Source organism: Alternaria incomplexa, assembly GCF_024043165.1.
Source record: "Alternaria incomplexa strain BMP 0042 chromosome Unknown scaffold_14, whole genome shotgun sequence".
Classification (NCBI taxonomy): Eukaryota; Fungi; Ascomycota; class Dothideomycetes; order Pleosporales; family Pleosporaceae; genus Alternaria; species Alternaria incomplexa.
Genome location: NW_026249863.1, coordinates 77,225 through 103,140, shown reverse-complemented (window position 1 = coordinate 103,140; position 25,916 = coordinate 77,225). Strand labels below are relative to the sequence as shown.

The 25,916-nt window shown below is 52.4% G+C and overlaps 7 protein-coding genes across 7 annotated transcripts; 2 read left to right on the top strand and 5 right to left on the bottom strand.

The window, feature by feature from the left end:
- Positions 1-7,744: 7,744 nt before the first annotated feature.
- Positions 7,745-10,059, bottom strand: J4E90_008756 (uncharacterized protein; the record flags this gene model as incomplete). The annotated part of the gene is made up of 2 exons (XM_051438278.1): positions 7,745-9,323; positions 9,575-10,059. 2 exons carry the CDS (start codon positions 10,057-10,059, stop codon positions 7,745-7,747), a joined length of 2,064 nt encoding a protein of 687 aa, XP_051287588.1.
- A 595-nt stretch (positions 10,060-10,654) lies between these two features.
- J4E90_008755 (uncharacterized protein) lies at positions 10,655-12,346 on the bottom strand (the record flags this gene model as incomplete). The annotated part of the gene is made up of 3 exons (XM_051438277.1): positions 10,655-10,995; positions 11,056-11,932; positions 11,981-12,346. The coding sequence occupies 3 exons, from the start codon at positions 12,344-12,346 to the stop codon at positions 10,655-10,657; spliced, it is 1,584 nt and encodes a 527-aa protein (XP_051287587.1).
- A 3,405-nt stretch (positions 12,347-15,751) lies between these two features.
- J4E90_008754 (uncharacterized protein) lies at positions 15,752-17,584 on the top strand (the record flags this gene model as incomplete). The annotated part of the gene is made up of 1 exon (XM_051438276.1): positions 15,752-17,584. The coding sequence occupies one exon, from the start codon at positions 15,752-15,754 to the stop codon at positions 17,582-17,584; it is 1,833 nt and encodes a 610-aa protein (XP_051287586.1).
- Positions 17,585-18,626: 1,042 nt separating this feature from the next.
- On the bottom strand, positions 18,627-19,529 carry J4E90_008753 (uncharacterized protein; the record flags this gene model as incomplete). The annotated part of the gene is made up of 1 exon (XM_051438275.1): positions 18,627-19,529. The coding sequence occupies one exon, from the start codon at positions 19,527-19,529 to the stop codon at positions 18,627-18,629; it is 903 nt and encodes a 300-aa protein (XP_051287585.1).
- A 1,800-nt stretch (positions 19,530-21,329) lies between these two features.
- Positions 21,330-22,526, bottom strand: J4E90_008752 (uncharacterized protein; the record flags this gene model as incomplete). Its single annotated transcript, XM_051438274.1, has 3 exons — positions 21,330-21,533; positions 21,583-22,143; positions 22,197-22,526. 3 exons carry the CDS (start codon positions 22,524-22,526, stop codon positions 21,330-21,332), a joined length of 1,095 nt encoding a protein of 364 aa, XP_051287584.1.
- A 549-nt stretch (positions 22,527-23,075) lies between these two features.
- On the top strand, positions 23,076-23,447 carry J4E90_008751 (uncharacterized protein; the record flags this gene model as incomplete). The annotated part of the gene is made up of 1 exon (XM_051438273.1): positions 23,076-23,447. The coding sequence occupies one exon, from the start codon at positions 23,076-23,078 to the stop codon at positions 23,445-23,447; it is 372 nt and encodes a 123-aa protein (XP_051287583.1).
- Positions 23,448-24,565: 1,118 nt separating this feature from the next.
- Positions 24,566-25,194, bottom strand: J4E90_008750 (uncharacterized protein; the record flags this gene model as incomplete). The annotated part of the gene is made up of 2 exons (XM_051438272.1): positions 24,566-24,985; positions 25,042-25,194. 2 exons carry the CDS (start codon positions 25,192-25,194, stop codon positions 24,566-24,568), a joined length of 573 nt encoding a protein of 190 aa, XP_051287582.1.
- Positions 25,195-25,916: the final 722 nt, after the last annotated feature.

Genomic DNA, 25,916 nt, shown 5'->3' with positions numbered 1-25,916 from the left:
GTCCCACTTTGCCTGCGTCTTCTCTAGGGATTCTTCGACTCTCGCTCTCCTAGTTTCCCTGTCTCCCCATGGCCATACGAGACAAATGTAGACTATGCAAAGAACCAACAAGTCTCCCATAGCTTCACACATTGCGGAAAAGCTTTCTCCGAGTCTTTCCCATATTGGCTGTGCGCTCTTTGCCCACTCATCGAAAGTGGGATGGCTATGCAGGTAATCCTTAAGGCAGGTTAGCCAACGCGGAGTAATCTCATACGGCGAAAAGTACATCCAAACGGCCATTTCAACGATAAGCAGACCCGTTGCGACGGTGAAGAATATGGTGTACCCGCCGCTGCGACAACCGAGACCGATGGTGGGCGTGAAGTAGCTCAAGATAAATGCGCCTCCGCAACTTCCGCCGACGATGATGACGGCACTGATGATTTGCCAGAATTCTCGGAAATCGAACCAAACCAAGCCCTCGTCGTTGACGGTCCCCAATACCAGATGTGCTCGTGCTTCTTCTTCGTTTGCCAGCCAGTCACGGCCCTTCTCTTGGATATAACAACCCTCGATATCACACAAAATGGCATGCGCGGCACCGTAATGCCACCTCACCCGCGCTTGACCTGCAAAACTTTCAAAAAAGCCGCCCATTTGCTGTGCTTTCTCTGCTACATCCCCGATCTTGACTTCCAAGTCATGGTATTCTGGCAGACCTTGGAAGAGTTCAAGGTACTTCGTACGATTTGGCTTGTTATCTAGAGAAATGCGAACGTGGTCGACCAAGGTGTTCAGTTTCTTGCGGATCACTTCTGCTGCGATTGGGTTGCGGTCTACGATAGAGCCCAAAATGAGGACCGGAAACCAGGCCAGCAGACAGCCCAACGCGAGATCGTGAGCAGTGGTGTTGGCTCCTAGTTCGCTAAAAGCATCTTGTATGGAAAGTGCGAAAGCAAACAAGAACCACAAAATGGAAATAAAGACTAATACACTAGTAAGCGCGTGCGATTCTATCGAATAAGAGCGATTACCTGGTACAGTGCCTCTTCGTCTCGTTTCACGCACCTCTTGCGCCAGTTCACGTCTCATTTGATGGAGCGTCTTGTTGGTGTTTGTTAGAATCAAATCCTTGCTGAAGAGCGTGATGCGCAATAAGCACTCAGCCTCTTTATGGAGATCCTTCGACATGGCAGTTGACTTCTTCAGTGTGTACTGGTTCAGGACCAGCAAGAGGTACATCGAGTCTCGCATGCTGCCAAAATAGGTCGTGCGATGATTCGTATGATGATCCGTACAATCGATCATACAATCGGGTGTACAATCGGGCAACTCGGAATCAGGCGGCTCGTCGTACTGAACAGACATATCGACCATCAAGGCAGCTTTGGCGGAGACCTTGATGTTCCAAAGTACGTAGGACAGCGATGCGATAGGCGAACCCACCCATCGCGTGATGGCCAACAATGTTTGTCGAAATTTGTTGCTCTCGAAGGGCGCTTGCAAGAGTATACCAATCGTTGGCAGTACCCAGGTGGTTATTACTCCTGAGATATCTCTCCATGCGTATATATCCGGTTCTGAGCCGCACACTTGTATACATCCTTCTCTGGATATCTGGGTCATGTTATTGTATACAATTCCAACGATGGTGCCGTTCCATCCCCATAAGCTGCGAAGTAACTTTCCGGCGTCGTTGTCGGCTGTAAAGCGCGCTTCACATTCCGTGAAGTTGGTCATATCGACTGGAAGGCACGCAAGGTAGGGATCACTGTGGAGTTCACATGGCGGGTTCGCGTCGTCTTTATCGAAACAACACAGTGCGCCTTTGACCCAGACTGCGATTTGGCCCTGGTGGCGGGACTCACCGTAGAGACAACATGGCGGGTACGAATCGCTTTAATTACCCAGTGCGGTTGCTAGGCGGCAACGCCACCCTATAACTCTCAAAGTGATTGCCTGTCAATAACAAGATATCCAGTAGGAAGGTACGGATAACGAGCCTCATTGTGAACCGGTGAGCGTATGAGTACAGAAGTCAGCTCTTGTACCACCTCACCTACCGTTCAAGTGGCTTGACTTCGGGCAACCCGTGTCAGCCACGCATAAAAGACGTGACGTGGTAGCTACTTCAGGCGAGTGGGCATACGTACTGGAGTTGGCGCAAAGAAGGCGTACAGGCAATAGAGATAACGCTGAGATGAAGACACGATGGGATGGTGGGGTGGGGGCGGGTTATCCTCGCACCGACGCGTTCGACATTTCGTGGCGGCAACCGCGCCCGGCAAAGCGCGCCTGCCCATCACTGCCCATCACGTGTTTCTAAACGACCAATTACCTGGGCAGCGAATCAACAATTTGCTTCCGATGAGCAGCAACTCCCAAAAATTACTCAAGTTTTGAGATCCGCACTACTGTTTTGTTATTGAATAAAGACACAGGGCGAAATCTCAATTACGGCTCTTACAACTGAAGCAACACGGGATGGAATGACGCTCTCATCAGCGAGCACCAACAGACCCTGACAAGAAATCGAGATCAGTACGGGCTGGAGTATAAGCAGTAATAGTAGTACATCACGCGCCCGATTACGAGCCGTCTGAGGCTTGGCTCCAGTCGAATTTCAATTCAAGACATATGGGCATTGCGCAGGTCGAGAAACATGTATCAATGACGTAGGCATTTGATAAGATAAGCTTCGTAAGCGTGGTGCTCATCATGCTCATAATACATAAATAGGGTATCGTTTCCCTTGGTACAGCAGGTATATACAACAAAGATTTTCCCCATGCCCAACAATGCCAAAAACACCATGCGATGCAAATACTCAATACTAAAAGACGAGACATAACTCCACCCACGGAGGCGAGATCAGAAACACCGGTTCAAACGTGCGCCTTCTTCCTCCCTCTCTTCTCACCCTCCTTTCTCATGCGCCCCAACCTGGTCCCGCTGCCAGGCTGGCTCGCCCTCCACCACGTCAGGGGTTTAATCTTGACATGCCAACCGCATTCCTCCACCGATTCGATTCTCTGTTTTGAAACGATGTTGCGGATCTGTTCCGTGGCTACGAGGGGCATGTAATGTCCTGGTGCGAAGAAGTCGCGTTCGGCGTCGCCCCGAAGCGCGGGACTTAGTCATGAGAAGAAGTACTTGGATTCGCGGAGACGAGATACGTCCCAGCCGCCCTTTTGCGGAACGGGCGGGAAGCTGAGTGGGATCCAGACTTGAATCGTACCCTGATCGTAAGCGACACGGGATGCCGATTTCTTCTTTGTCGCGTAGCGACCGCCTTGGGGGTCTTTTGCAAGATCTTCGGCGTCTTCTTCTACAATGTCCATCGTGGATTCGGTGGTGGTGACGGCGTCCTCTTCTTCGCCCAAGGCCTCGTCCTTAACCTGTGTTTCCCTGTCGGCTGACTTCTTATCTTTGGTCTCCCCAAGAAGACTAAGCCTGTACGAGTGGAGTGCCTTGGGATCCTGATTCTCAAGCCAGATGCTGGTAGGTGTGACCATCTCTTCACCTTGCTTCCTCTTCTCGGGATCTTGACTATTTAGAAGCTCTTGCCGCTTGGCCTCGAGCGCAACTTCCTCGAATGAAGCATCTCCGTGCCGTGAGCCATTAGCTTTCGAAAGAATGCCCTTAGCTTGACGGCGCTCATGTCTCCACAGGGTAATCTTCCGACTAACGTCCGCGCCGATATGAAGGGTGGCACGGTACATAGCCCCTGCATAACGCGCAGTGAACTCTGCGGCGAGACGGTCGACGATGTCTTCGGTGTGCATTCGTACGAAGGCATCGCGAAGAATGACGTTGAGGTTGGGGATGTCGGAAGCGTGTGTCCAGAAACTGTCGTGTACGGCGGCGAAGTCAAGACCCATCTCGCTAGCCTTCAATGCCGAAAGCAGCATGTGACTCGCATCGAGAGAGTGGATGAAGTTGGGCGGAAACGCTTGAAGCTGTTTGCGTTTGTCGACTTCATCCTGCTGAGACTTCTTGGCGACTGTAATGTCTTGAATCTTGGTCTTGATCTTTTGAAATCCATCTTTCCTGTAGGGCTGCACAATGGGCATCTTCAGTGGGGTAGTCCAGATAATGCTAGTCGTAAAACTCTCCATAGCCTTGTTGAGTTGCTTTAGTTGACCTGCAGAGACCTTTTGTGGCGCCTTAAATTTCGGATCGTAGAGTGCTCCAGAAGGGTCTGCGCCATCGAAGCGGTCTTTGATCCGTTTGATCTGCTCAGCAGTGATTGATGTCGTTATGCGCTCGCCACATTCGCCAAGCCAGTATTGGATTTCCTGAGCACCGTTGAAGATCTTACCCAAAGCGTCAAAGATTTTGTAGGCAATGTACAACGCGACGCTTCCGAGCGAAGAAACCTGTTTTGTGGGCTCGAAGTTAGGGAACAAGTTGCGTAGCTCGTCTTGCACCTGCTGCTTCGCACCCATAAAGGTAACTCCATAAACATTAGTCATGACTGTTCGCTTCACAACTTTGCGTGTAATGTGGCCGTTGATGAAGCAAGCTTGTGCTAGACCTTTCTCGGCGTCTTTTGCGACCATCTCTTTGACAAGTTCAGCAACACCAGTGTAAATATCCTGTGGTCTGTCGGAAGGCTCAAGATTGACCTGACGAGCACCGGCGTAGTCACCACCGAGCGCTGCGTAATGTTGGAGTCCGTTACATGTTCCATCCTGATGAACAGGTAATTGTGAAACAAAACGGGTCGGATCAGGCAGATCATGGGCGTTCTTCAGCTCCATGCAGCAAGACAAGCATTGCCATGGGTCTTCCGCCTGAGTCCACCACCGTCTGCCGCCCAAAGGATTTGTCGCAGAGTCGTAGATCTCTTCCAGATTATCCATGGTGAACTGTTCACGTTCTCGCAGACTAGCCTTATCGTAGCCGTAAAGGTTGGCAAGATGGATCTTGAGCCACTGTAAACCGACAGTACCGAGCTCTTTGCCGTTCGCAAACTTGAGGAGTCCTCTCGAAATATCGGATCCGATGTGATTGAGGATAGGCGGGATTGGATAGGCACGACCTCGGAAGTCGACGCTGTGCGGGAAGAATATCTGCTTTTCGTTCACGTATGCTCGTGCCGTCTCTAGCTGGAAGTTTTGGAAACACCGCTGCGAATGCAGACCACCCACGCTGTTCTCATATTCCTTTAGAGCCCTGCCCCACTTCGCCCGTTCCTGTAATGTGGCATCTCCAGAAGGTTCTTTGGGACGTTTGAGGCCATTAACAGAGTCTTCTCCTACAAGAGACCCAATACTCTCGCCAGAGTTCCACGCCTGAGCCATGACCTCGAAGACGGGAGTATTGATCTGCCAAGGTACACGACCGAGCACGTCCAGACCAGCCATGACTTTGTTCATGTCACCGTTTTCGATGGCTGAATTGGCATAAGCACGCTGTGCGCTATCACCTGCCTTTTGGCGAACTACCTTCTGCGGGATGGTGTAGTACCCTCCATCCTCAAAACTGGACCATGGTTTCGGTTCAACTACCATTGGTAGCCTGACTGAATGGATGCTATGCACAGAATCGGTTCGTAACTTGGAAATGAGCTCATGGTGAGGCACGAGTAAGCCGAGCTTTTTGCCTTGATGATATCCGACTGCATGATGGAAGGCGGCCATATTACGGGACAGCGTCTTGCCAGTTCTGGGGTCGTTTGCGGTCACGGTGAGGGTTGCGCTTTGAAGCAAAAGCTCTAAACAGAGAGCTCCAATCCGGGTTCGTACGGATAGTGGTATGTCGGCCTTTTCGATTTGATAGCTCATTTTCGGAGGTGCTGGTGTAGAAGAAGCCTCTTGGGTATCTTTAGTCTCTTTGGAAAGTTTCTCGACCAGATTCATCCGGGTCTGCTTGCGCTGCTTGCGGAGGAAAGCATCACGTCTCGTCTGTGACTCGGCGTTGAGGTAATCTTGGACGTCGGTACCGATGGAAACAGACAGCGCGGCGACTTTGTAGGCGGAGTTGTCTTCGTCTTTACCCTTTACTGCAGCCTGAGTAGCGCGTGCAACTGTGATTGCGGCCAACTTTTCAGGCCTGCATCTCTCCAGCCAAACACCGTAGGAAAGGGCTTCATCACGCGTCTTGACCTTTTCGGGGTCGGACAAGGTGTCCTTTACGTTTGCAATACGCTGCTTGAACAGCGGTACGAGGGCAGAGTACCAGCCGTACATGATGGCCTGTATAGGCTTGGAGTTCATAACGCCATAGATACCAATTTCTTGCATCTTCTCATCTTCTTGTTTCCATCTCTCAACAGCAGCTTCTACTCCATCTTGTTCAATCTTCAGTTGTCGTGCGTATGCGTAAGCCCTGTCCTTGTCTTCTTGAGTCCCAGGCATATCATGTGGGTAGGGAACGCTTGACCCATCGTCGAACATGGTGAGGGCTTGCTTCAGCGAGTCGAGACCCATGCCCTTCTGCCTCACGGGTTTGATGGGCTGTGCTGGATTGGACACCAGACCGTGGTCTATAAGGTTCTTGCGACCAGAGGGAGTGGCGACGTGGAGATCCTGGACCTCCTCAACCGAGGGGGGTTCGTTGAAGGACTCCGGTTGCAGACGGATCAATAAGTCCCACTCCTCGTCGGAGAATTCGGGAGAGGCGTTGATCTGGTCAAGAACATGGTCGCCGTGTCTGCGTGCGGTTGCAATGTATTCCCGTACTGCGTTTTCCTGCGTGCCCTCGTCTAGGAAGCTCATAGCCGCCCGGATTAGGGTAACAAAAGTCTGCGCATTGGGCTGGATGCCCTTTGCGACCATGTTGTTCTTGTACCAGTCTTGGACTTTCTGCATGCCCTCGGCACTTGGGTCCATCTGGTTACTCTCGAGCAGCGTCTGCAGATAGACATTGTTGGCGTCCAAGAGCTCTGCAGCTTCGGGATTGAAGACGGAGGCGAGGCGGGCGATGATGCTGGCAGCTCGGTCCAGGCGGCCAACCCGCAGGCAGGCGTAGAGATTCTGGTGTAGCTCGATTGGGTCGGCACCGAGGCCGTAGACAGAACGCATCGGAGGGGATGCCGCTAACGTGTCACGCACGACGAGAGGATTTGAAGCGTTCCATGGCTGGAGCCGCGACAACTCAGGCGATTGGAACTGGCGTCCTAGCGACAGCGCAAAGGGATCGAAGGGGAGGGCCGAGGGCGGTGGGGGTTGCATCTGCGCAGACGTGGCGAGGGAGCGTGTCTCGTGCCGTGACGACAGTGAGGTCGGTCGTTGCCGCTGCCGTTGCCGTTGGCTCGCATCATGTGGTGTGTGTGAAGTCTTGCGGGAGAGCGCTGGGCAGAGCCACGGCAGCGTCAATTGCTGCGACAGCGTCGAGGGCGTCGTGTAGGCATTTCTGCGGATGTTCCGCCCTAACGCTCGTGAGAGCATGTCGTGGGAAGGAGCGTGGCGCGTGCAAGTCTATGGGGTATTAAACAGATAAGAAAGAAAGAAAGACCAGACTGCTCAACGCCGGAAGACAAGTGGAAGGGACGATGCAGTAAATCGGGGGTATCAACTGGACGTCGAGTTGCCTCGCAGTTGAAGTTTCTCTCTCATGGAAATTTTGGCCGACCATCAGATCCATGCCCGCGTCATCACCGAAACGGCATCGCCCCACCTTGGCACCTTCCTCGCCACCCGAGCCACTAGCCACGGCCCTGCGCCTCTAGCACGAGATGATTACAGAACACATCGATCATTCGCATCAGCATCAAGTGAAAGTGGTATTATACAAGCTACATTTCGAGCTCGACCCATCATGGTTCTACACTTTCAGCTGTAGGTCTCGTGATCGTCCTCTCCCTCGTCGACGTCGCTATGGGTAGCGCATCCTCAATCAGCTTCTCCAGCTCATCATCAATGGGCGCATCAAACATCTCCACCTCTCTCGTCTCGTCATCCACCCAGTCACTACCATCCTCGTCTCCGAAGCAGAACAAATCATCAGCTTCACCAGCAACAACCTTCTTATGCTTGCCTTTGGGTATCTTGCAGCCTCCAACTTCCGTGCGGAACAAGTCGGCGTACTCTTTCGCAACGGTAGATGTGTTTGCGGGAGCAATATGTTTCCCGTCATAGAGAAGGTGGGGCAGGTGAGGTATCTCGGGTAGGTCGCCTTTAAAAGGCAGCGCTTGGTGGAGGGGCACTGAGCCTGGGATGACTGGCGGTTCGGGGTTTTGCGGTGGCTTGGGCGGTGTATCGGCGCGCAGGAACGGTGCATCTGTCTCCTTTGGTACAGTTGAACCTTCTTTTCCGTCCTCAGATGGCGTCGCGGAGAATTCCTCGGGGATGTGATACAACTCGTTGTGGATGGTGACCAGTGCATTATCCATCGCTGCAGGATACAGGAGCGAATAATCTCGCGCCCGCATAAACTCTAGCATGTACTCTGTCCATGCCGGAAGGGTCTCAGAAACCAGCTTCCCCCGAGATGTTGACTTGGCCGACTGCTGATGTTTCACAACACGGTTGCTGAGGAATGAATGCCACTCTGCCCATTTGTCCCCCAACAACAACACCGCATGGCTGTTCGGAGCCTGCCACATGTAAGGCACGCTTCCAGCGTCAGGATACAACTTCTTGTATCGATCCGTGTGCATGTCGCTAGTCGAAGGAGCCTCCAGCTTTGTCTTGCCATCTAGGAGCGTTGGTGGTAACTCCAGGCTCATGCCCATGAGCTTTTCGTTATCCTCCGCACCGTAAGTAGAGTACTTGTATTCCAACAACGCATACTTGACGAAGTGGAAGTATTGTGGCGATAGCTGAGCCTGCGGCGAGAGCAGCAGCACGTGCGAGTTGACTGTGCTTGCAGGGTAGAACAACTCCAAGAAACATATTGCCGATTCCTCTTGATCATGGCGGTGGGTTGAGATGCGGCGTCTGATGCTGAGGCCGATTCCTGTCGTTGGGTTGTCACTCTTCGGGGGCCATCTGAACTTTTCAATGTGCTCTTTGACTGATACATCGAGCTCGGCTGGTAGCTCGATTGTGATGCGAGGCAATGTCAGACCGCTATAATCAGCATCTTTGATCGACTCCAGCAGCCTGAGAACACTGGATGAGCCCGACGGGACTTGGATCAGAATGTCTACAGTGGGATCGTGCCAGTGCTTGAGCGAGCCGGCGTCAAGTCGCGAGACCCAAGCAAAGTCCTCCAATCTATCCTTTGGTACTTCGACAAGAGGCATCTTCAGCGCACTAGTTTTACTTCGCATGCCTCGCACGAAGAATGCATCTTCAGATAAGGAGTCGTCGATAACGACTGCTTGTGGGTGCAGGAAACTGTTGATGTGCGACATGGCTCCTGTCACCGCCGTCTCAGCGCGTACATCGGTACTGTACCTATAAGCAGCCTTTGATCAGCCCTGTCTATTCTTAAAGAGTCTGCACGACATTTCTTGAATACTCAAGACGAACAGTCGCGCGGGTGTACATACTCTGTATAATCTGGCCGCGCATCATGCCACACCGCAGGACAGTTGACCTTGTCTATCCCATTTATCTCTAACAAATCTTCTATTGGTATATCCTCCCTCCCCATGAAAGCCGCGTGTACGTGGTTCCTGTTCCATTGCGACATGTCGCACACCATCGGCAAAAGCGTCGAAACGCTCTTCAGATTCGACATGGCAAACAGTATATTCCTATTCTTCTTTTCGTAGCCCCCCGTTGCCGAAGCAGACGAGCGCAGCGAGCTAGCGAGACGGAAGAAGCGTATCTGCCCATCGTATGTATGTGGGATTGGATCCCCGCGTCTGGGTTTTTGTATGCCCGGGGGCGCTCCCGTAGGTTCGTCGTCGTTGCCGGTCGCACCCGGCTTCTGATACGTCGATGAGATGGGCCGTCCGCGATATCGCTGTTCGACCACCGGGTCTTCGAGGTCGTCCGAGCTGCCGTGGAAGGTGTAGTACAAGAGGCATAAGGCTACTATCGCAAGCAGTATTCTTCTCCGTCGCCAGCGGAATGTGTGATTCCACATTGACCAGCTAGACTGTCGCGCGGGTTTGTATCGGTGGTCATCGTCTTTCTTGCCCAGCTCTTCATCGCCTGGGAGCGTCGTCTTTCGATACATGACGCCGCGAATGGAGCTTCGCTGTAATCACGCGTTGTACAAGGCCTATCTCTCCGCTAGCATTCATCCATGGCGATATCGGAGTAAATGTCGCGTGCGGTTCTGCGTGCGGGCGGCGGAAGCTGTACGAGCATGCGACGGGTTGCTGACCTCAGCTATGGGTGTAACACGGGGGGTCCCAAGTCGAGAGAAACGGATGCGCGTATCCTGAGATCATGAAAACAACATAACGGGTGGTGTGAGGTCCCTTCAAAGGCGTGTCGGAGGCAATGGAAGAGGACATCTGGAGTTGCGATAACCTCGATTCATTGTCCTCCGGAAAGCACATCCCTGCAACGCATCATCCCGCTCGCTTGCAGCTGCCGCCACGTGCCGTCTACGCTACTGCGAACCCTCTCCTGCTTCCCTCACAACTGCCATCTCGTCCCAAAATCACGCGTGAGCTGCCACATCATCGCTTCTTCGAGTGTCCGTATCAATGCGCTGTTTACGATCATCACGCCAAATTGCAACACAGCTGTGGAGCTTTACGGACGCCAAAAGCCATTTAAATTAATCAATACGCCCACGCCGGACCAATCTATCCATCTACTACTCACACCTTCTCATGCTCAGCCAATCGCTCATCTGCCGCCTTCAGAGCCGCACGCAGTACCTGCTCATTCCGCGGCTTGAAAAGAATCTGATAAGGCCGGCACATAGTCACCAGACTGGTAGGGTCTGAGCTGCCACGGACAGGATGCACGTCCACCTCCGACTCCGATACAAGCTCAAAGCTGTTCAGCATGCGCAGGAAAACGAGATACAGCTCGCGATTGGCCAACAATGAGCCTGCGCACATCCTGTAACCCAGCCCGTATGTGTGCAAAGGTGCATCCGGCTGCTCGAGCCAGCGCTCGGGGCGGAACTCGTCGGGGTCGCTCCAGACCTCGGGATCTACGTTGTAGTCAGTATCGCTGTTCCTAGTGTAGATGGTGAAGACTGAGAATGGCTTACCCATGTTGCACGCCCATGCGTTCAGATATATCGTACTACCAGCTGGGATAAGCTTACCCTCATACATGACATCCTTGATGGTCGCACGAGGCAGCGCCAGTCGTAGTACAGTATAGTAGCGCAGACACTCTCTGACCAGTGCGACGATATATCCGCACTTCTGGTCGTCATACGCATCCGCGAGCGGATCGTCCTCCGAGTAAAACTTGCGGATCTCCCTGATGGCTTTTTCTTGGATATCCGGTCTTTGAGCCAGCAACGCGACACTCCACTGCACAAGGGTCGTGATTGTGTCTAGACCGCCAGACAACATTGTCAGACTGATGGACGTCAACTCCTCCTTGTTCAGCGCGGCTTCTTTGTCCTGGATGATATTCGCCTGGATACATGTCTTGTGGGTGCCTTTTTCCATGCGTTCGTCTAGCTCGCGATTCAACTTGGTCAGATACACATCCCTTCGGCGACGATGCTCTTTCGCAGACTTTGTGCCAGAGCTGAAGGGGTTGAGTCTCAGCAGTGGAATGTAGTCCTGCAAGTTTCCAGTCGTACTACGGAACTTCGAGATGGCTGCTTCGACCTCGCATATCTCATGGAACATAGGGTCGTGACGGCTGCTCATCCGCGTTCCCCAGTTGAGAGTCAGCGCAAGAGAAAGAGAGAGGCGCTCGATCATGGGCATTGGGTTGACACCAACGGTACCGGCCTGTCCTGACTCGAATCCGTCCTTTACAAACTCTTTCGTTTCAAGATCTAGGTGGTCGATGTACGTCGCAATCGACGGCTTGTTAAGCGCGGCAGCAGCGCCCTTTCTCCTTCGCTTGAGCGAATCGTTGAAGGGTGAAGTTCCGATGGTCGTACCAGCAGTGTTTGAAAGAACCTGACATCTATCAGAGACATGTCAACATTCCCGTTTCTCTCCACTCACCTTATGGAACGTCCAAAAGACCGGCCTTGAACTCAGCGCCTGGCTATTCCCACCGAAGATTTTCCTTGCAGCCTCAGCGCTGTTCACCACGATCACCGGCTCGTTCCCCAGCTGTATCTGGTACACAGCGCCAAACGTCTTGCTCCATTCCCGGTACTTCTCCGCCGCGTTGTACTTGATATCCGGGATATTGCCAACCAAAGGCCAGTTCGTCGGCCCAGTAAAACCCTTGATGCGCCGCGAGTATCGCACATATTCGTTTCCGACAAGATAAGATATCGGAAAAAGTATCAACAAGACGAACAGAGTGCGAACTGGATGATCTGCAAACTGCGATGATAGCAGCGGGAGGACAGTGGAGATCATGGTGTTCGCTAGTGGCTCCTTGGAGCGCTTGCCGGAAACAACAAGACGGTCAAGGGTTGGTGATGGACCACGACGCGATAGTGGCCTTTTACTAGCAAGAGCTGGTCATTCTATATATCTACCGTTCTTCGACTATGGCGGCTTCCCCGGGCTTGATGTGGGTGAGGCCGGCTAATGCGGGGAAGAAGGTCCGCTGTTGGGGCCGCGGAATTGGGCGATGGGGAGTGCGGAACTAGTGCGCGAGGGCGCTACCACGCCATTGTGGGTTGTTCTCAACATTTTCGAGGACAGGTTGAACTTGTCGCTTTCGCGATCCAGAACGGAGGTTATGTTTTCGAGCACTCGACACGCTCGTGTTGGTCTACGTCACCGCTGTCTGCACTCAATCTTCGCCCAAGTACTACTTCCCACATCTCTGCCTCTCGTGGTCGCATCACACCCATGACAGCCTCATAGTCATTTTCGAGCAACTGTTTCAAAGCAAGCCGCCGTCATGAATTACTCGACTCATTGTTTGACGTGGCCGGGTCGCTTTGACGGCTCACACGCCTCAAGGTCAGTGCGCGACAATGCCCCTGCTGTCTATTACTCAATATGGTCGTCGCAGGGGCTTCACGGACTCACCAACATGGCAATCCAACACCCTTATAACTCCTAACTCCCGCATATGACTCTGGCAACTCGAATTTATCACCCAACGTATCGCACACTCTTGGGAGTAGGCCGCAACCCGACCTCATCCAAGAGAGAGAGAGAGAGTCATTTGTAGTGATGCCCAAGATGGATGTCTACCCAGAATTTGCTGGTCTGTGTGGTAATACAGATCGCGCAAATCGACCAAGTTTGTGTTTAGCCCCATATACAACACCAATCTGTGACTCCTCGGGCATGACTTGAGTCTTGTACAATGTCGAGTATGACTGCAAGACGTTGAAGTGTCATAATCACACATTCAGCGGTATAAAAAGCTAGCAACCAGCGCTTTAATACACATGTTACCGATTTTACACAGCTACGATCCTCACCTCAACATGGATCCAACAATCGAATGGAACTCTGTCAAATTTGAATTGAAGAAAGACTGGCTCAAAGGAGAATTCAGCTGCCGTAGCAAGCCCGTTGATGGGAGAATGCCCAGGGAAGCGAACTTCTTCTTGATCTTTTATAAAGACACGGACATAGCCCTCCCCCACCCCTACAAAGCATATACCATCGACCAAGGGGCGGCTGAAAGTTGTTGCAGTTCAGACTTTACACACGTCGTTAATATTGAGGCGTATCAAATTCCTGAAATTCCTGAAATCGAAGGTTCTGAGAGCGACTACCAAAAGATGATGAGAAAATGCAAGGAGCCCAGATTTCACGGCGCTCTTGGAGTATGGGAGGAAGAACACAAGATGTCCAATCACTGTGAGTATCTCTCATGTTGGCCCATGCCTAGGTTGACCCGATATCCTGGACTAACCGAGGTGAAGTACACGATTGTTAGGAGGTGAAATCGAATCCGAACAGCGCGACCGCAAGATCAAGGCTGCGTTGAAATCGGGGATGGCCGTGGACGTAACAAAGCATCCAGAGACGGCTCACTTCTGGATCGGACAGTATAGTCCAGAGTTCTGGACGAGTGGACACGTCGCAAGAGAAGCGGTAAAGGGGTCACCACAGAACGAGAAATTGCCGATGCGATCTTCACGATGAAAAAGCGTGCATTTCGCATAGAGGATTGGTCTAGTTTCGGATATAATTTGATGGATCCAATCTATGTCAATACGCATTGGTTTGGGAGGACGGAATACATATGGATATGGCCTCAAGATCCTGAGGCAAACCTCATTCTATTCATGCGCAGCGACAACGGTAAGCCAGTAGTCTACGATCACATACGACATCCACTTACGCATAACAGTCCAGCAGGAATTACAGAGACTGAAATTGGAGCACAAGTTCCCAAAACCGGAGAAAAACGAGGAGACTTTCAATATCACCACTTACTTTACTCACCAACGCAAGGTTCAGGAGGCAAAACAGCAAACGCAAACCTGAGATTGAGCGGGCGTCTCGATGGGCTTTACTTCAGTGGGGGTTTCTTTCCATGTTTTAGCGTACTATTCAACACAGTCGCTCTGCTGATACAAATGTACATTAATATATACACTGTTCTCATGTCATGGAGTGCAGCCGAAATTGCCATATCTGCTGCCTCTGGTGCTTGAATGCCTTACTGAATTCTGGATCCGATGGCGTTATGCTCCGTCAAATCTTAACATGCAAGCATTACTCTCTAGTGTACTAGCAACACCTGAAATAGGATGATATTTTGCTACTAGCACTGCTTCGTATTAGACTATAGGTCCTTTCCAAGAAAGAAGCGAGACATTTCTACGAATTTGAAGGCACTACAACGAAAAGGTATCATTTTGCAAAAGGGAAAATGATTGATGACGTGTATCACATCATGAATAGTGTGTACCGCACGGCGGACTACCTAAGTCACTGAAAGTCTCTCTCGGACGGTCGCTCCATTGCAACGAGCGACTCACAACTTCCAAGATCCATATGTACCCATCCAATCAGGGCCTCTCGAGAAGAGAAGTATTGTTAACGCAAGCGCTTTAGAACGGTCGCCAGATCCAGGTCATCCCCGTGGAGGAACAGTGGCTTTTAGCGGCATGCCTGCGTGGAGATTCATACAGGCAGTGTGTGATGGTCAGCGCAGCAAGTATGGCGACATATGAGCTGCGAATGAATACTTAGGTAGTCACACACCACTAATTCCACGCTGACATGGCCCCAAAGGTAGTTCAATGTCGCATCGAGGCTATGCAAATGTGAACATCTTAGCTGAATATCCCCACGCAACTGACGAGGAGTCAAAGAGACGGAGAAGACGACCGGAGACAATCACAGCGAATCACAAGAGCCTCGTTGCTAAGTCTGGACAATGGCATCACCGCTCCGATGCGCGGCCCGCGACACGTGAGCAGCGCGGCACCGGAACGAGCTGATGTTCAAACACGTACCTGAGCTGCACATGGCACACGCAACAAACGTGTGGGGGTTTGAGGCCCCCGTCACGAACGCATTCCACAGCCTCAGCAACCCCACGAGCTCCCAACGCACAACCTGATCACAAGGGCATCGCGAAAGGCCATGAGTATCAATGGGTATTTTGAGCGACGGACCGACACAGCGGTTGCGGTGAGCGTTCGTTCAATGTATAAAGCCCGGCTCTTCACGATATATGAAGGTACATTGATACTGGAGCTTTACATTCCCAGTCCTTCTTCACATTATTCCCGATCACATATCTTTACATATCAGCACCGATACCCCTCCTGATTTTCTTCTCTTCAAACCCTACATCACACTCAACACTCCGTACCTGCGAGCAGCATCAGCACTTACATGAAGGAATCTCCGCGCCAGGCGGAGAAGTCACTCCGCCAAAGCGAACACGAACCTGGCGATACCTTTCTCGAACGGCATGTCTATACCCCGCTTGACGTCGAAGGCAATCGCAGCTACTTGAGAGAGGCCACACACAGTCCCCAGAACCCGGGATCCTCGCATGGATCCCGCGGGCCTTCCGGCCAACGCTACGGTCATGCAAACGACTTCAGCCAATCTTATATGTCAGATACCGGATTCGATGCGGCCGCTACCGTATCGCACGATCCACGTATTGCCATGCAGACATCGCGATTCGTTCCCCACAGCGACAACAACCATTTGCGTGGCGTCAATAGCTACGTTGATCTGACCAGCCCGAGCTGTCGGGACAGCGAACTCATGAGCAAAGGTCCCGCGCATGCATACTCGATACATCAGCGGTCTATCTCCAGGGAAGGCCCTTCGCTCGCGCCTATGCCGTCGACAGAACGTTCTAGCATGTCACCGCAGGCGGCACATCAGCTTTACGAACCGTTCCGAGGTCTTTTCAACGACTCCGGGCACGCGAAGGAATACCGACAGAACAAGATGCGATTCAACCGTGAGCCATGGAGGGATCCTGCCACTGACCCAACCATCGAGATGGTTGAACGTGATCGCGACCGCAACGTAGAGCGCATCTACAACGCGATGGTCAGCGGCGATCATGCTAGAGATAACCCCAAATCAACCGCGCGGAAGAGATGGATCGAAGAGCCGCATTACCAGTCCGACTTGGTGGAAGCATACGCGCACAAGGTGTTTGACTGCCTGCTCGAGCAGGTCAGGAAAGGATTCCGCGGTTGGCAACAGAACGACTATGTCAACGACGAGCGCAAGGGCGAGGACGAGGACAAGGACACCGACTGTGCCGGCCGGCTAGATAACATCGTCACCGCCCTCGCACAAGAGAAGTGCATTTGCGAGAACGTCATGTGCTCGGCGTGGCAGATCCGCATGTTTGTCAACGCACCTAAGGCGTACTCTAAGCGTAAGGATCAGAACCGAGTGGGTAATAGCAAGAGGCCAAACGCGAAAGGTCACAGTATACCTGATGACAATCCGCGCGCATCGAAGAGGGCTCGTACCAGCGCTGCTTCACGGACCGGGCAGGCGCGTGGTCACTCTTCACCGGCTTCCGAGCTGCCGTTGTCGCGTGGAAACATACCACAGGAGTCTTCGGGACCGATAGGCTCACCGTACTTCACTACACCAGTGGCCCAGCGAATGACGGCCTTCAGCCCTCCGTCTAGATTCCTAGCACCTCAGGCTCCGGCCATGCGTCCTCCACCTCGATCGTACCATACCTCCTTCGACCAACGCCACATATCCGCATCGTCGCCTCCTATGCAGCCATCATTCACACAAGCGCAGACTCCACAGGGCCAGCCTCTTTCACCGATTACCTCAATCTCACCTACTCAGCATTCGCCCTTCCCACCTCCGCCAATGCCACGGAGCAGATTCTCAGCTTCAGCTAGCCCCGACGACGTTAAGCCACCGAACAGGAACACAGACCCGTTCTCCAGTCCTTGGGGACATGCAATTCGGTCAGACGCATCCTCTCATGACGTGTTCGCACACTTAGATCCAGCTGGCAGCTCGGATTTTCCAGGAGTTGAGGACTGGCAGCATGGTGTGGAACCGTTCCCGCCAGACGACGCGTCGAGCAACGCCAACCTCTTCGCGCAACATCCCGAGATGGGTGTCTGCCTTGCCGATATGGAGCTTTTGCCCTCGTTCACCGTGAATGATGTTGTAGGTGGGAACGTCTTCGACCCCTGGCAGCACCAGGACAGCGGGCACTGAATGTCAGGTACCCCCAGCAGCCGTCAGAACCAGCCCTGGTACCATGGGTACAGATCAACCTAGGAAGAACCTGAACAGATCTGGAACCTACATCGACATTAAGTTACCTACTTTGCATGTTTCCATGTTAATGTAGGCTGCGGACCTGTTCAGTTTTCTTCTTGTGCAAGGTGGGTACGTACTATCTCGGATGACGGGGCAACGTACCTTTGCATTCGCAAGCGCTAGGAGACGTACTTTGTACTTGCAGTGGTTCTTTTTGACCTTCTTTCCTCCACTTGTTGACCACCTGGGTAGTGTGGCAACTGGTCCCGATTGATTATCTCCCAGTATACGTTGGCGCTGTACAAATTTGTGGTACTGTTTGAACTTTTGTTTTGTACATTATCTTTTGTTGTCCAGAGTCGTTCAGTAATGAAGATGGAGAGCTTTGGCGGCGCTGTAATTAGAGTGTGGACTTCGGTCTTGGAGACGTCATTCGCGGAGCTGTGGGAGCTCTATTCTTATGTTGTAATCTATTGTTAGCCCGTAGTTTAATGAATCGTCAATACTATGTCATTCGATCCGCAGCCATGCAATGATACATTTGGATAGTGGATGCGCATTCGAGAAGGGTGGTGGATTTGACAAGTCCACGGGTACCTAGGTGGCCGACGCGCCGGAGACGCGTCGCGTGTTCTAGGTGATGGTGACGTCATTGACGGAACCGCGAAGCCGATAACTCTCTTGCCCTGCCTCGCCATTCTTCTTAAGGACAAAGCAAAGCAGGAAAGTCCGATCACCGTTCGCGAAGCTGCAAAGCTCCAATTTGTCACCGATACTAACAAATCTTAAAGTTGAATAAGAGATGAAGTAGAGAGCAGAAACATCACAAGAAACACGTTTCGACAAGGTTTTTAGCGCCGCGCAAGGCGAGCAAATATGTGCATCATTGAATTGTATATTTACAACAGAATCGAACAGTAACTCTAGCCATCTCCCCCTCTCTACACAAGAAGTTTTGTATGTCGTACCTATCGTACCAAGCATTTGTCTAAGCGATTTAGACGCGGAAAGCACGGGGGTGGGCGCGCTGGGCAGCTACCATGCGGCGGACCTTGTCAGCGACACCGGTGCCAGCGTTGGCGCGGAGCCAGGTGATGAAGGTGTCCATGGTGAAGGACTCGGGGAGGCTGGAGTCGGAGCCAGAGTCGGAACCACCGGTGGCGACAGGGGTAGCGGCCTCCTCAGCGGCGGTAGGAGTGGGGGTGGCAGTGGCCTCAGGGACGGTGCTGGAGGGAGCGGCAGAGCTGGCAGCCGGGGCGGATGCGGCAGGAGCGCTGGGCTTGGGGGAAGCTGAAGGCGCGGGGGAAGAGGCGTTGCCGGAGCCTGAGCCACCACCCATGGTGAAGTCAATGCAGGACTCGTAGGTCTGGTCGATCTTGGGGGCGTCCCAGAACCACTGAATGACACAGTCACCCTTGTTGGCGCACTCCTTGCTGACATCGGGCATAGTGATGTCGAACGAGGTCCAGTCAGGGTGAGCAGACATGGGAGAGGAGGTCAGGGCGTATTCGTCCCAGCTGATGAGAGGCTCGCCGATAACCTTGTCGGTAGCGATGTTGACGATGGAAACGTTGGCAACACCGTCGTGAGGAGCACGGATCTCAACCTTCATGGGGATGACCTGTCCGGCGGTGTACTCGAAGATCTCGCCAGCATCGGTGAATGGCACACCCTTGCACTGCCACGGGCGGCAGTCGGGGTGGTCACCCTGTCCGAGGTTCTGGAGAGCACCCTGGACATTGCCATAGTGGTCAGACGACTGGGTGTTGTAGAACTGGTCACCACAGGCAGCCTTGAGGCCATCACCGGGCATACGAGGAGCGGGCTCGCTGATGAAGCCGTGGGCGGCGACGGAAGAGGCAAAGCCGGCAATGGCGGCGGCGACAGTGTAGGACTTCATTGTGATTGTTGTTGGGTTGTTTGAGAAGAGCGAGAGTTGCTGTATTGATCGACGGAAGACTAGCTTCGTGAACGAGTGTGATGAATGAATGTGGTGTTGAAAAAAACGTGAGGTCTCGGACCTAAGATGCACAAGGAAGCTGTGGTTGGAAGTGAAGAAACTGTTGTTTGATGGAGGAAACCCAAGAGTACCAAGATATCTATATACGATACGGCGGCATGGCACTATTCCTGTTCACCACTCAATCTGTGGGCCGTGTCATTAAACATGCGAAACAAGTGACCGATGGATTGCAGCCTCGAACAGCGCTTACTGTGCCCCCAATTCAAACGACTCCCACGCCCTGCCTGTTCCTGAGATGTCAGACGTGGCGTGGGTCCTCTTGTCATGCTTGAACCGGTTCATCCACCAGTCACAGGAAGCCATGTCGTGACTAAGATCGCAGGGTGCCGTTCGATACTGCAGGCCAAGCAAACATGTTCCCGCGACAGCGGCCACCATGCCTGTTGACAGGAAACCAACCGGTTCCCGTAAGTGGCTAACCCTAGACGGCAGTATAGACGAACCGTCCTACCTGGTAGAAGCGCCCATGATCCTGGGTTGAAACGGTCGCGAGCGTACGGTGGGTTTCAGGTGCTCCGAGGCTTAATGCATGCGATTATGGCGCTCCCCACCGACCTGGTCGGCCATATTGCAGGATCTTCAACTGCGTCATGTGTATCGATACCGCGCGCTACCTTTTTTGCGATGCATTGAACGCCATATGAAGAGTTCGAACAGTTTTTGTCCTGCGTTGGATGAAATCGGACTGAACCGGTGGCAGTGGCTTGATCGGAAGGCGGCTTCGGTGTGCGCTAGCCTTCGGAAATTGGTGGAGCCGCTCAATCTCGCGTGCGATGATGCTGAGTCGCCTCGATCCTTCTTCAACACCACGAGTTTATCTCCGAGGTTATGAAAAGCTCAGTGAGTGGAGATCGGTGTCCGGCCCAGGTGTCAGTGCTGTGTGTGTCTGGTCGATGCGAAGTGCTCGCATGTATTGCATAGCGGATCTGGGTCATTTTCATGCATCCTTCTTGCTTTTTCGCGGCGCCGGAGATCGAATTACTTTGCGGTGATTAAACGGCACCACATTACTTTGGAATGGCGTTTATCGCACAGTATGGCTGTGTAAGAGTACTGCTACGGATGGACCGGATGCCGCAAAGAAGGTCGCTTGATCTAGTGTTTGATACAGAGTAGCTGCCAATGCGAACGTCTCACACGCGGTCGGCCAAGTGCTACTCCTCGCCATCCAGGTTACGGCCTTTGCCATTTACTGGTTGATATTCTTGTCTTCTCGTAGAATTTCCAAAGACGTGTGGGACACCGTTGCCGAGAAAGCTTAGCCATACTCATTATAGCCTTGGATCTTCGAGTATACCCTCAGCTTCCGTCCGAATGTGTATAGTGTAGCGATCATCGTGCGGGTTCGATTAGCTTCCGCATATACTTGTACAGACCTGGACAACGACTGGTGGTCACAGCGATGTCGAGGCATACGATCAACGTGGAATGAAGAACATGCAGCGTGAAAGACACAGCCCAGAGTAGCTGGTTGCGATGCGCATTGATGATTGTTTACTCGTTCATGTTTTCGTGCCTGGTGTTCGGGGCTGAGATGCCCGGGCGCAGTTGAATGTCCAAGGCGCGCTAGCGGCTCGTTTTGGTCCAGCGCTTCCAAGGTTGCGCGTTAACCATTCCGCTGTCTCTTCACCTTCATCACTGGATATGCAGGTTCACAACGGATATGGCAACGGTCCATTACTGTACTAAGTATGCGTCGCTGACACGCCAGACAAGACGCTCCATACTCGCTTCTTTGCGTCTCAGCATGTCCATCGCCTTCTGCGCCCTCTCCAGCAGCGTCGCGCCCTCAACGATCCTTTGCTTTTGCGGCGTCACGACCCCATCCTTCAACAAAGTGGGCATGATTTCGGGCTGAAGATGGTGTTTGAAGAACTCATTCTGGGGAGTGTTAGCCGCGTTGCTCTGACAAGAAACCAGGATGGCTCACGTCTTGGTAGAAATGTGTTCGCACGCCTCTCACATCGACCCCGTAATTCCACTCAGCCACTTTGCCCACATCCATCTCATACTCTGGATCCTCGGTGTCGGTCGAGTCGCGAACAACCACGGGTAGGAGTATGGCGACTTTGGCACCCTTCTTCGCGAGCTTGGCGATCGGTCCGATGCTACCCTTCAGGCTGCCGATGCAGTCATAGATCAGTGGAACTCCGCGGTCACCACCAGACTTCAAAATAGACTCGACGACATCTGGATTGTTGTACTCGAACACCTTGTGCGCGCCGAGGATGCGTAGCTTCTCGTGGTGTTTCTGAGACGCTGTCGCCAAGATGTTCGTGTAACCGTAGTACCGTAGAATTTGGATCGCGAATTGACCCACGGACGAGGAGCCACCCCAGACCAATATCGCAGAGCTGGCATCGTCAGGCACATAGTTGTCGGGTTTTGGCCAGGGTGTTTCGAGGCCCAGATCTGTCGTAAGAGAGTGGAACACTGTTACGAAGTTATTAGGAAGCGTTACAGCCTCCATTGGAGTGAAGCCTTCGGGTAGCTACAACATTTTAGCATTCTCCTGACAAATCGACAAGATGGGGTGTGGCTTACCTTGGCCAGAAGCCATTCGTCTGTAGTGCAGAATTCCTGATAGGCCTTTTGAGCTTGGGTCTTCCAGGTAAAGCCGAACACTTTATCTCCAACCCTCAGTCGCTTGGTTTCCGATCCTGCTTCGACCACGGTACCAGCGACACTGTCACCAAGGACCTGAGGGTGCTTTACGAGTAAGGCTCCGTCGTTTTGATGTAGATCGAGGGGTGTGGAGGCAGTCCACTCAACACGAAGGCGAACCTGCTGCGCTTCCGGAGTTGTAGTGGGAACTTGGATGATCTCAAGAGGCACCTTCTTAGCCACTGTTGCAACGGCGGAGTGTGTAGACATGGTGAGCTGATGACAAGACTTGGCTTTTAACTGAACGTAAAAGGTTGTTAGGGAAGATCAGAGGATAGGAACGACTGTTCCGCTCAATGCAATTCTGCAGTCCGTACCCTACTTATACTCTCTCGAAGTTCTCCTGCGCATCTTGAGTATTACAAATGCTAGTCGCATCTACAGACGCTAGCAAATATTTCCAGATTGGGGTTAGTTCCCATTCTTCGGCGAGATCGCACCAATCACGATAAGGGAGGAAGATGCGAATCACAACAGGAACAAGTGATACTGTAATCCGAAGTTCTGGTGGATGGAAATGAATGATATTACTTTTTCTGGTCCACAGTATCAGTTCATTGGTACGCGGCGTTGTTGGGTATGTTCAGCAACCATGGTCCACACCTCGCTTCCGCAACATGAACTTCGTCCAGCACTTCATCAAGTCCAACTATATAAACCGGTCTCTCTTTCCTTATAGAGATCTTTCATACTTCCCAACCCGAATAACCATACTAAAGAGATTCAGCCACAGAAATCACCACCGCCATACCGACCATCATGAAGTATTTCACACAACATCTTCCCACCGAAAGCCACGCCTACACACTTTCAACCAAAACTCAAAACGACATCTCAACTGGACTTCAAGGACCTGCAGGCACCTCTAACCGCTCTTCTTGCCAAACACCCACCAAACAAAGCGACAACGCATACATCAAGCGCATCGAAGACAGAGTCGCCGGTGAAGCAGGTGAAACAAGCACCACGCGCGGCTGCCTTGATCAAGCAATGTGGAAACGCCTCAAGAAGCTGGCAAAGAAGACATCGCACTGCCTCCGAAAGGAGCCGGATACCGCTAAGCAAGCGAAGAAGCCAGAGCAGAGTGCTCCGGCATACGGCGAATACTCGATACCATACATTTTCTGTTAGGCTCGCTCCAATTCCGTTCGTATCCCACGCTTGAAGCGTCGTTCATGCCCGAACGCCACATACTGCGACGCCTTATTTGTTCCTCGAGGTACAACCATTCGGGCTTAGCGTGCGGTATTTCTCTCCAACCATAACGCGATTGAAACGGAATTAGTGAATGCCGTCTTTGAGGGATATATTGGTCATGAACCGGAGAGCCCCTCTGGTTCCTGTTTGCATTTTGGATTCGCGCTCGACTTTTGTGTGTTGCTGTTTTCGCGTTCCAGGGACCAATTACTTGGGTATGGGCTCGCCGTATCAGCACTCTCACGGCAGTCATGGATCTATTTACCATGGTTTCAGCGAAGAAGAAAAGTCTGGTAGCGACGGTGCTGTTGTATCATCTAGCGGCGACGAAGTGTCCGCTCGCAGTGAAGTGCCCAGCCACTTTTGCAACGCACACAAGTCATCACAACAGGGAGGAAGAGCGACACGAGGACACATTTACGCTGATCAAGCGACTCAAACACCTCAGCATTATTCGAAGTCGTCACACATGTGTTCAACACTCACGCCATCCACTATCGCAACCACCTTGAACAGCACCCATGTCGAACACGGCACGCCTTACAAAACCCATAAGCCAAACTCGACTGAGCGATACAGCCGACTGGATTCGTTAAACTCATACACACGACGAACCGACAGTGTCATCGAACTACAAAACTTGATGCCCGCGCATTCGTGTCGCTACCCACCCGGCATCGTGGTCATCAAAAGACTCGACGAACAAGGCAATGAAGTAGTCGACCTGACGGATCTGACGCATCAGATTACACCGTTCACCGATCTGAAATCTACAGCAACTGTAGTGATCGATGGAACTGGTGTCATGCAAAGCACAAAAAGAGCGGGGTTGATGGAGAGGGCTTGGGAGAGGATAGCCGATGCATTGGCGAGGGATGATGGATGACGTGGTGGATATGTGGAGTGTGGTATGGGAAACGCGTTTATTGTGCTGCTTTCAGGATAATAGTAGGATCTCTAGAGACAATTCCACCATTGATAACTCATCCACTCATTCTCCTGCCCACCGTATCTGTCTTCACTCACCCTGATGTGATCTGAAGCCTGCACACCTAAGAGTGCATTTCCAGCACAACTCCGTGTGGGCCTCCATCGTCGGCACCGTAGTTCAGCTCGAACCAGTAGAGCTCCAAGTCTCTCTTGCTAGCCGGATGAATGACGAATTGTGCGGCCTTCTTCATGGGACACTCGAACCATTTGCTGACTACCTCGGATGCGCCGTTCGCCGTCAGAGTGTAGGCATCGTAGTGTTCAGTGATGGCGGGCTTATTGTTCCAGGTACTACGGCCGTTGACCAGCTTGGCTTCGATGCGAGAGATGCTGATAGCCATTGGAGCGTCGCCCTTGAGGGTAAGTGGGGCGTTTTTGAAGGGGTCGACATTGATGAGGAATCGCAGGCGGCAGATCTTGACATTGTCAATCTGGGGGACGTCGAAGTTGATTGCTGTCCATTGTTCGGTGTCTGTCTTGTTCTGACCGACGGGTTAGTAGCTGGCAGGCTCATGATGTGGGTCTTGTAAACACCTACATTGCGGCTGACGGTTGCGTCATCCTGGGTATAGAAAGCGGTGTCCGGCTGGGAGCTTTTCATGGGCAGAAGCAATGTCGGGAACTTGGTTTCGACCAGGTCAGTAAAGGCTGGGAGGCCGAAGAGGACGGGGAGGAGAGCGAAGATGCGCATTTTGATGTTTGAGGGGTCGATGATTGGGTGGAAGATGCTGATGTGTGGAAGCTGAAGCTGTCGATGCTGAAGTAGTGATACTTCAGTGATGCTCTTATACGTGAGGAAGAAGTGCAGCGGTAGTGAAGTGGGACGCTTGGGTGATGCTAACTAACAAGCTAAGATGACGGCTGTGCCGTCCTTGCAGACTTTCTTGTGCGAGGCAAGTGACTGCCTACCAGCAGCTAGGAAGTCGCATTGGCTGTGCCTGGGGAAGTCGCGGTCTGCAGCACACCGAGCAGTACCAATAAAAATCCACCCAAGAAGGCAAGAGCGACTCCAAGACCAAGTAGCACGATTACGTGGTGGTTTTGCTCAACAAGGCAGCGATGAGTCCACTTTTTGGAAACAGTACAAAGTACGACGAAGCTGTCATTCGCGTGTCGGCATGGCAGGCTGGTATTGGCGACCGAGATGTGGGCATTGTCGGGGCACCAGACGGGTAGCTACAGCAATTGATCGATCGCATTTGGTGGGTTGCTAAAGATGCTGTCTTGGGCGGATTTCTCTGCTTCTCCAGATGCCCAAGCTTGTTTCTGCTAACGGTGAAGACGTCCATTAGCACTTGAAGGCTGCCAGCGACTAGGTCCGGCAAGCGCCATGTTGGGATAGCTATGCAGATCTGTATCCTCGCAACTCAACTTCTCTGAACTATCATATTAAGCTGTCCTACCTGAACCCGC